The sequence below is a fragment of the Humulus lupulus genome, chromosome 3 (assembly GCF_963169125.1).
Source record: "Humulus lupulus chromosome 3, drHumLupu1.1, whole genome shotgun sequence".
Taxonomy (NCBI): Eukaryota; Viridiplantae; Streptophyta; class Magnoliopsida; order Rosales; family Cannabaceae; genus Humulus; species Humulus lupulus.
In genome coordinates this window covers 95,690,753-95,700,515 of record NC_084795.1, presented here as the reverse complement: position 1 = coordinate 95,700,515, position 9,763 = coordinate 95,690,753, and the positions used below count along the sequence as shown (strand labels likewise).

The 9,763-nt window shown below is 39.0% G+C and overlaps 2 protein-coding genes across 2 annotated transcripts; both read left to right on the top strand.

Annotated features, from left to right (window-relative positions):
• The first annotated feature begins 3,706 nt into the window (after positions 1 to 3,706).
• LOC133821265 (protein C2-DOMAIN ABA-RELATED 11-like) lies at positions 3,707 to 5,438 on the top strand. The gene is made up of 4 exons (XM_062253673.1): positions 3,707 to 3,814; positions 4,180 to 4,275; positions 4,776 to 4,968; positions 5,308 to 5,438. The coding sequence occupies exons 1-4, from the start codon at positions 3,707 to 3,709 to the stop codon at positions 5,310 to 5,312; spliced, it is 402 nt and encodes a 133-aa protein (XP_062109657.1). The 3' UTR covers positions 5,313 to 5,438.
• A 93-nt stretch (positions 5,439 to 5,531) lies between these two features.
• LOC133824732 (acetyl-CoA acetyltransferase 1-like) lies at positions 5,532 to 8,195 on the top strand. The gene is made up of 8 exons (XM_062257704.1): positions 5,532 to 5,791; positions 5,867 to 5,977; positions 6,067 to 6,108; positions 6,312 to 6,391; positions 7,205 to 7,256; positions 7,533 to 7,593; positions 7,675 to 7,772; positions 8,190 to 8,195. Exons 1-8 carry the CDS (start codon positions 5,684 to 5,686, stop codon positions 8,193 to 8,195), a joined length of 558 nt encoding a protein of 185 aa, XP_062113688.1. The 5' UTR covers positions 5,532 to 5,683.
• Positions 8,196 to 9,763: the final 1,568 nt, after the last annotated feature.

The window sequence follows — 9,763 nt, the reverse complement described above, 5'->3', positions numbered from 1 at the left end:
CGAAGCATTGTAGCACTCCCTGGCCTCCCTCTGGTTTCCCAACATGCGTCCTACCCCTGCGTCTGTCGGGAATTTCATGGCTAGGTGCCATATGGAGGTGACGACCCGTAGGTCTACCAGTATAGGTCTTCCAATGACGACATTGTACGCCGAGGGACAATCGACCACTATGAAAGTAGCGAGTAATGTCCTGGTCGCAGGCGCTGTACCTGCTGTCACTGGAAGTCTGATTGACCCTGCGGGGGCAAGTCCCTCGCTAGAGAAGCCGTATATTGTTTGGTTGCAAGGCTCCAAGTCCTTAACGGACAACTTCATGCGTTCCAGAGAAGACTTGTACAGGATGTTCACTGAGCTTCCTGTGTCGACTAGCACTCTCTTCACTGTCATATTGGCCATTTGGATGTCCACGACCAGCGGATCGTAGTGTGGGAACCGGGAATGCTGGGCATCCCTATCAGAGAAGGCTATCTCGCCCTCTTCTGATCGAGCCTTTTTCGGTGCGCGGTCCTCCACAGCCATCATCTCGATGTCCTGGTCGTGGCGCAGGGTTCGAGCATATCGTTCCCTGGCCTTGCCGCTATTTCTTGCGAGGTGCGGGCCTCCGCAGATAGTTAATAGGGTGCCGGCTACGGGATCAGGCTGCAAAGGTGGTGAGCGTTGGTGTGTGGGCGCTTGCTTGTTGCCACCTGGAGCTTCTCGTTGGGAATTTCCCGAGGCCCGTACATATCTTTTCAAGTGTCCTTGTCTGATAAGGAACTCGATCTCATCCTTCAACTGGTTGCACTCATTGGTGTCATGCCCGTAGTCGTTGTGATAACGACAAAACTTGGTGGTGTCTCTCCTCGAAATGTCCTTTCGAATGGGGGCAGGCTTCTTGTAAGGCACACTGGAACTCGTGGCCTGATATACCTCTCCCCGAGATTCAATAAGGGCAGTATAGTTAGTGAACCGGGGTTCATAACGATTACCCTTGGTCCTTTTGTTGTCAGAGGTGGAAGGCTCGTTGTGTGGCCGTTTTCCACCATTCTTGCCATTGCCGTTGCCGTTCCCGTTGCCCTTCCCATTGCCGTTGGGTTTCGACCCATTGGCGGCTTTGGCGGGTTCGGCTGTCTCCTTATCTTTGCCTGGGGGTTTTCCTTCAGTGGCAATGGCGTCTTCGAGCTTGATATAACGATCAGCTCGATCTAGAAATTCCTGGGTCGTCCTAACCCCATGCTTTATGAGGCTCTCCCAGAGAGGGGTACGGCGCTTAACTACTGCCGTTATGGCCATCATTTTGCCTTCATCACCCACCGTTTTTGCTCCGGCGGCTGCTCGCATAAAACGCTGAACGTAGTCTTTCAGCGATTCTCCATTTTGCTGGCGTATCTCGACCAGTTGGTTTGCCTCGGTACGGTGCACGCGACCCGCATAGAACTGTCCGTAAAAATCCTTCACGAACATTTCCCAGGAAATTATACTTGCAGGAGGGAATTTAAAAAACCACTCCTGTGCAGCGTTAGAAAGTGTTGCAGGGAAGATCCTGCACCGTGCGTCTTTTGACACCTTCTGAATGTCCATTTTTATCTCAAATTTGTTGACATGAGATACCAGGTCACCATACCAGTCAAAGTTTGGAAGCGTAGGCATCTTAAACTTGCTAGGAGTTTTTGCCATGGCTATCCTTTAGATGAAAGGAGTACCTTTCTCCTATCATGGTCGATATAAGATGTTCTTCCCCCGACCAGCTGCTGCACTGCCTGGTTGAGGGCATCTATCTGGGCCTGCACAGCGCTAGGGATCGCCGTGGCCTCTGGTGCTGGGGGGACGTACTCGCCGTGCCGCTCGTGGCGATCATTGAGTATATCTCTTAAATCCTCATCTCTTCTCAGCTGCTCGCTAGCTCCGAGCCGGTTGAAGACATTATTTTGTCTGGGCTGCCCCCCAGCGTCCCGTCTGTCGGGTTGGTCATCCTGAGGTGGCTGGCTTCTGCCTCCACCTCTTTCTTCATCCCTCCGACCAGCATTCCCTCTGCCTGAGTCGGCTTCGTTATAACCATGGCAATCTCTGAATCTTGATTGGCTTTGGTGGGATCGGCTATTCCTTCGATGGTCCTCCCGGGCTGGAACCTCCTGAGCGTTAGAGGGTGGTCTGCGTTGGTCGTTAGCTCCCCGTGCATTATCATGCCGTGGGGGGCCTCGGACCACAAAGCCTAACTCTGAATTCCTCCTGTTACCAGGAGGATGCTGTCCTCTGTTTGGAAGATTTGGCTCATCGCCCCTATGGCGTCTAGGACTACGAGGCTGCTGCTCGTTCCTATTCTGCCTCTACTGCGGGGGATTGCGGTGACCAGCTTGGGATGGAGGCTGCTCCTTAGGGTCCATCAGCGGGACATCGTCATGGGGCACTTATGGCTGCTCGGGCCTTTGTAGGCTCGAGGGCTGGATAGGCGGGCTAGGATTGGGACCCCTCTGGGGTGGCCCATCCGCCGGTTGATCAGGCTGCGAGGTAGGTGCAGCCTGATTCTTAGCCAACTGTAGGGCTGCTTCGAGGGCTGACATGGCTTCCCTCTGATGGCGGTCCATCTCTGCCTGCCTCTCACTCAACTCCAGACGCTGCCACTCAATTTCCTGCTGCTGCCGCGCTATGATTTCAGTGGCACCTTCCTGGCTGGCCCTGAGATTGGCCAGCTCTTCATGCAGTGCCCTTAGGGTACTCTTCAGCGTCGCGTCGTCCATTTCTTCTTCATCGAAATCCAAATGTGGCTCATCCTCAGTCACGTTTGCAGGAGGAGGAAGAGGCGGGTTAGATGGTGCAGCGCCGGCCGCCTGTCCAGTTTTCCTGGTAGTTTTCGCCATTGGTTTTCTCAACGATGCTATAACTACCTCTCAATGAAAGCACCAGAATGTTGACCCAGATTTTGGCCAACTGACTCGGAGTCAAAATATGCTTGACGTGGATAAAAATGTTGAAAAGAACGTGATGACAAAAATAATAAAGACAAAAGATTTTATAGTGGTTCGGCCCCAGGATATGGTAATAACCTACGTCCACTTGAATTATTATTGAAATAAGATCCAAAGGGGTGATCAAAGAATTGGGGTTCAATGAGTTTCACTAACCTCTGAAAGAGAAAATACAATTATTCTAGTGTAATCTCTCTTTAATCTCAAATGATCTTTTTTGCTCAAAAGAAAAGGAATCGACTCCTTCTTCCCTGAGCCCTCTTCTTCTATTTATAAGCTCAGGGAAGATTTACATTGATTTGTTACAGATATTCTTTCCTAAATAATCGGATACTCAGGAAATCATGGGAGATAATTTCGGATTTCATCATAACTGCCTAAGATTTCCTCCGCGTATAATATGCGTACGACCATGCTGGTCGTATGAAAAAACCGATTGCACGATACTGGACGTCTTCCTGGTCGATAATCGAACACAGATTCTGCCAGGTGTCAGCCACGTGTAATTAATGCCTGCCATGTCATTCATTTCTTATTTTAGGGATAACAGAGAGATGTATCACAATATAAATATACCCGAATGTATTTGATATATCTCTCGGTTGGTAATGATATGATTCTTTGAAAAAATAGGCTTTCCTAAATTTACAAGTTAATGTGGCATTGGTTTACAAACCGACACTCCTTTTTCTTTTTACATAATCCGGTTGAATCTTTGGTTAAGTTGGAAGTCTTTTTTGTTTTTGGAAATTAAGCAGATTATGGAGGAGCAGTTGGGGCTGCTAAAAGTTGTTGTGCAAGGGAAAAGACTGGTCATCCAGGATTTCAAGAGTAGTGATCCTTACGTTGTAGTCAAATTAGGCAATCAGGTGAGCTACAATCTTCTTTTGATTCGTTCCCAACCTGGTACACTTTGTCAGTCCTATGATGTTGATATTCCTCGCCAATCTTGGCTGAACTCCACTGATTCTTGATTCTTTTGGGAGATGACAGCACAAGGGGCCTACATTTTTTATCGTTCTTTTACTCTGCCCTCAACCTGGCTTTAGATTTTTTTTTAAAATTTTATTATTATTTATTTATTTGAGTACCTAAAATGGCATTTTTTATTCATAGTTGGTGTTTAAAAATGGCCTTGATGAGACTTTTGCAATCCTCTAGACTCTTAAGCATAAGAATGACTTAAACGTTTGTTTACTTCTGTATTTTTTTTTAATCTTTATTTCTGTAATAGACAGCAAAAACAAAGGTCATAAATAGTTGCCTTAATCCAGTCTGGAATGAAGAACTGACTTTCTCCCTCAAAGAACCTAATGGAGTTTTGAATTTGGTAAGTTCCCAAGATTTTGAATTTGTAGCTATCCAAATCTGCCACATAGTTTCAATTTCAAGATATAATTTAGTTTGGCACTCATCTCTGCTATGTTAAATCCTGAAATTGTATTTTGTTTAGCCATTCTGAAGTTGCATATTGTTCAAGTCTTTACATAACTATGTTTTAGATGGACGTCAATTGTGTACAAACTTATTTTTCTTGCATTCATTAGTCTGAACTTGAAGTATTACAACTTTCTAATTGATAGCACAACTCCAAAACCTTTATTTATTGTCCCTATATTCTTTTCTCACTGAATATGGGAGCTTCAGCTCTAACTTGTGAGTTTATGTAGCAAATGTTTCACCTTTTCCTTCCTCAAGCCAATTATTGGCTTTTGGCCTTTATCAATAGTTTCAGTTTGCATCTATTTTTTTAATCTTCTTCTCATGTATTCCTTTGAAGACATAATTAAGACTAGTATGTTATATGACCAAAGTGCTTTCTCCCCTTAGGAAGTGTTTGATAAAGACCTCTTGAAGACAGATGAAAAAATGGGACATGCACAACTCAGCCTTCAACCACTTGTCTCTGCTGCTAGACTCAGGCAGATTCTGCAGAACTTCAATGGCGAGACGGTGTTAAGGATGGTTGTCCCAGATAGTGACAACTGTTTGGTCAGAGAAAGCTCCATCACTTGTGTCAATGGTAATGTTGAGAAAGCTCCATATTTCTTCTCTAGCTGTGAATGTTTCTTTCTTGCTCATTTGGAAAGCAGTTTTGTTCCATAATTAGAAGTTTCTACCAGTGCAATTTATTGGCTTGATTGCTTCTAGGGTACTAGGATTTTCTGAGGTCCATTTTTAAAAAAAAAAATATATGGATGTGGGTTATCTTGATACTAAATGGTATATACTAAATTTTGTGAACTTGTATAATTATTAATATTTATGTCATAGTAAGGTTTTCTAGTTAAAAGTAGATTTTAAGTCTGATTTTTCAATACTTGCTTCAGTACTTTTAATTTGTTTTTGTCTCTCTTCATAGTTTGATGTTGCAAAATTAAGAAAGCTAAGACCAAGTTTCAAGCAGAACGAGGGCTCTGTTACTGCTGGCAATGCTTCAATCATAAGCTTCCCACCTCTCTCTTTCCCCCCGCCGCCAATGCTGAAAAAAAAATTATTAACTTAGTGTGGTAATGCAATAAGATATATTGTTTCTTGTGCCTGCTGTTTAGAGGCTTGTACTATCTAAATACTCATTTACTTTCTTGTACATTTAAGCAACTGGTGTGCAACACTTATTGTAGTTTATGCTACAACAAAACTAGTTTATTTTCTGTGGGCTACCTTTTTCTTATTTTTATGTGTGTGTGACTAGGGTTTCAGATTTTAACTTGCCTTAATATGGTTTGGTTTTTATCATGAATAGTGATGGTGCAGCTGCATTAGTCCTAGTGAGTGGAGAGAAGGCACTTCAACTTGGATTGCAAGTAATTGCAAAGATTAAGGGCTTTGCTGATGCAGCTCAGGTACTCTAATGAATTGGCTTCCTAGTTCTATTTTACTGTTGCTGAAACATAGCTCAAAGAAGATTATCTTCGCAGGCACCTGAATTCTTTACAACTGCTCCAGCCCTTGTGATACCAAAAGCTATTTCAAATGTTGGTTTAGATGCTTCTCAGATTGATTACTATGAAATAAATGAAGCGTTTTCTGTAAGATTTTAGTACTTGTAATCCCTATACTGTTCCTGATTTAGTAAGCATTTTTTTCATTCATTTATATTTGTCCTTCTTCTCTCTAGGTTGTAGCTCTAGCCAATCAAAAGCTGCTTGGTCTTAATCCTGTGAGTTTGGAGAAAACTAGATAATTTCTGTCAAGTTGATTTACTCTTAAGTTTGAAATGTATGCTATTTTAAATGTGATCAGTCTTCCATTTTCTGCAATTTGTATAGTCATTCATCTGTCCACAATGCATTTAAGCTTTGCTCCATTTTGTCACTATCCTTATCTACATTTTTTTACTCTTCCAATTTCCAAATATCTCAGGAAAGCCTTAACGTACATGTTAGGGCTGTATCATTGGGACACCCATTAGGATACAGTGGAGCTCGTATCTTGGTCACATTGTTAGGGGTAATCTATAAGCTTCCATTCTCTTGCAATGCATTCCTAGTTTGACATTCTAATATCATTTATATAGTTCTCTGGTTTTGTTTACATGTTTTCTTAATGATCTAAAGTCATAGTTCGTGGTCATATCTAAGCTTATGCTTTCTACATATACTCATGCGAAGTGATCTCGTGTTTGTCATTTATTCTTTTAAATTTCTATTGAGAGTTTAGCTGTGGAATAAAAGAGACATTGGTAACTATGCTCTCTCTGATATATTTTACTTGGAATTTCTGAAATAAGAATAATGTTGTTGTAGATATTGAGACATAAAAAGGGAAAGTACGGGGTTGGTGCCATATAATGATATTAGTATAAAGAAGACGTCACACAAAGGTTCAGCTTATTCAATTTCAATACAATGAGCAGAGTACTTCAAGCCGGCTTGACCAAGTACTCCTCTTAAATTAAAATTTTAAGTTATCTTTGTTTTATGGATATTTGTTTAAGATCAAGTTTTTTGATAGACTATTCTTCTAACTGTGCTAATAGTAAATTACACTGATAGTTGTTTTTCAGAGGATGAAAAGTTCTCTAAAAATATTAACAAAGGAAAACCAAAGAGAACGGCATATACCTCATTCTATAATACAATATTTTTTAGAGATTAGACTTTAAGAAAGAGAGAACTAGCTTTGTGAGAGAGTTTCTTCAGGACTTCTATTATGTGTGAACTGTTATAATTTGAGTGTGCTAGTTCTTCTCAACTGTGTATAGAGTGTAATCTCAGATTGTTGATGCTTAATAAAGACTTATGGTGTAATCTCAGATTCTTGTGCATTATTACATTTGATTCTTCTTACCGTGTTACTGTTATTCTTGTGAGCTAGTCTTGCTAATATATGTTTGCCTAAAGTTGACAAGCAAGTAATAGTATAAATATATTATATAGTAATAGTATATAAATATATATTATATAGTAATAGTAATAGTATAAATATATAATAAACTCTTTTTTTTTTGTATTTTATAGTAATAGTATTGAATGGTTAGAGTTAGATATCATTAATAATTAATATACATTTATGAATAATATGCTTTTTAGCTATTATGCTTTTTAGTTATTCACTGAGTGATTTTCTTATTACTTTACACAGGTTGTTCATGAGGAATTTGGTATTCTTGAAGGTTTAATGACAACTATTCATGCAACTACAGGTTTGTTTTTCACTTTATTTGTTTCTATAATAGGAGAATTGTTTACAAGTTGGTTACTTGACTCTTGTTTCTAATGTTCAGCAACACAGAAGACTGTTGATGGCCCATCAATGAAGGATTGGAGAGGAGGCCGTGGAGCTAGACAAAATATCATTCCTAGTTCTACTAGTGCTGCAAAGGTAGTTCCACCATTGCTTTCAAGATCATATCTTTAGTCGATTTTATGGGGTCCATTGTCACCTAAACAATCACTAATCATCTTTTGTTTTGCATACTCTTATATTTTGGTATCCTATCACCACAGAAAACATGTTTAGACAACTTAGCTTACTTGGGATTAGAATGGAATCAAATTATTTTCATGTTTTTTTGGCATGTTTTGAATTGAGCCAAGAATTGCTAGCAGCCCTGGTTGGAAAGGAAAAGAATAAAAATGAAAGATGCTTGTTGCTTGTTCCAATGTATATAATCTATATGATAAAATGTATTTGATATAGATTGAAAAATTATGAACAATCTTATTGATATAACCCATGCTGTGACTATGAGGACCACCACACTTGTTGTTTTGCTTATCTTTCTACTTTCTCTTGCAGATGTGACAAGCGAAGTAGAAAAGGAAACTTAATTTTGAAGGCTTTGTGTTGGGCAGCTGTAGAATATTTTGTGTTGAAAGTAGTAACTTTTCACTATGTTGAATATTTAAGACTCCTTGAATACTCAAAGAACATTTTGTTGTTGATGATATTGTTGAATGTTTTAAACTAATTTGTGGATTGTTAATACAATGTTGAATGTTTTTACTTTTTGTTATTTGAAAATCAAGTTCATTTGATGATGCTAGTATATATTAGAAAGCAAATTTTAATTATATAAAAAAATTAAAATATAATAGAATAAATTAGTGTTATAATACAAAAATTGTGTTATAATATTTATTACAATAACACTTTTTATGCAAAGAATTGTGTTATGCAAACTTCATTATATAACACAAATAATGTGTTATACTAAAGTGTAGTATAACACAAATTTATAAGTATTGAAATGTGTTATATAATCGACTATAAATAACATAATTAAACACTTATCTATTTATTAAGATAACACAGAAATTGTGTTATCGTTGACAGTATAATAACACATATGTATAACAATGATAAAGTATTATTTAAAGTACCCTGACCTACGATAACATAGTCGGTCTTAACACATCAAAAAGTGTTATGGTATGTTTTGATAACACATTTTCGGTGTTATTAAAAGCATTTTTTCTTGTAGTGTGCGCTCATAGAGGATGGGGCTAGTAATGGCGACAGACTCGACCTATGGCTTTAGTGGTGCTATGCCCAAATCTGTTTTCATTTTCAATTCTAAGAGGAAAGGGAATTGAGATTGAACAAGCATTTGAAATTCTCAAGACAAGTACTTTCTTTATGAATTTCTTGGAGAAAACTTATGATCTTTGAGTGTTAAAGAGAGAGTGTTGAAAAGTGTGATCAATACTTCTCAACTCTAAAAGACCATTTTATAGAGTAGCCACGGTCATTAAATTTAATCAATAGGATTAGAGTTTTTGAACAAATCATTTGGAGCTTAAAGCATGTAATTGTATAGACTAGTCATGCGATGCATCGCTTGCTGCATCTCGCATAGATTCAAGCCTTAGGCGATGCAACACAATATAAGAGGCAGTCTAACTTTTCAAAAGTGACCTTAAACACCTTTAAATTCTCCCAAATATGTTGGGCATGCTTATATACCTCAATGTGTCACTTTGGACCCAAAATCACAATTTTAAAATGCCTACAACAAAAAGTCAAATTTCACACCTACATTATGTGAAACCATTGAGGTTTTACACCTAGCTTGTGTAATATTATTTGAGCTTTGTATTTTAACAAATCCTAACATTCCCCTACTTGGTTAAATATAAATTTTATCTCCGGCTCAGATACAATATTATTGCATACAATAAAGTGCCTTTTGACTTGAAATTTATCTTAGTGAAAGTACCACAAAGTCTTATCGAAATCATTGGTTCCTTAAAAGCTTAAAACAAGTATTCTTGTGATAAAGCTAGTGATATCTTACACACCTCTACTTAATCATTCATTTTCCCACTTTTCTCGTTTTGCACTAATATGGGCATGTGCTCATCCTTTCATGA

Excerpts from the sequence above, each read along its gene's own strand:
- LOC133821265 (XM_062253673.1), top strand. The coding sequence starts at position 3,707 with ATGGAGGAGCAGTTGGGGCTGCTAAAAGTTGTTGTGCAAGGGAAAAGA. Across the intron at positions 3,815-4,179 it reads TAGTCAAATTAGGCAATCAG|ACAGCAAAAACAAAGGTCAT; the intron begins GTGAGCTACAAT and ends TTTCTGTAATAG. Across the intron at positions 4,276-4,775 it reads CTAATGGAGTTTTGAATTTG|GAAGTGTTTGATAAAGACCT; the intron begins GTAAGTTCCCAA and ends TTCTCCCCTTAG.
- LOC133824732 (XM_062257704.1), top strand. The coding sequence starts at position 5,684 with ATGAATAGTGATGGTGCAGCTGCATTAGTCCTAGTGAGTGGAGAGAAG. Across the intron at positions 5,978-6,066 it reads AAATAAATGAAGCGTTTTCT|GTTGTAGCTCTAGCCAATCA; the intron begins GTAAGATTTTAG and ends TCTTCTCTCTAG. Across the intron at positions 7,257-7,532 it reads ACCGTGTTACTGTTATTCTT|GTTGTTCATGAGGAATTTGG; the intron begins GTGAGCTAGTCT and ends TACTTTACACAG.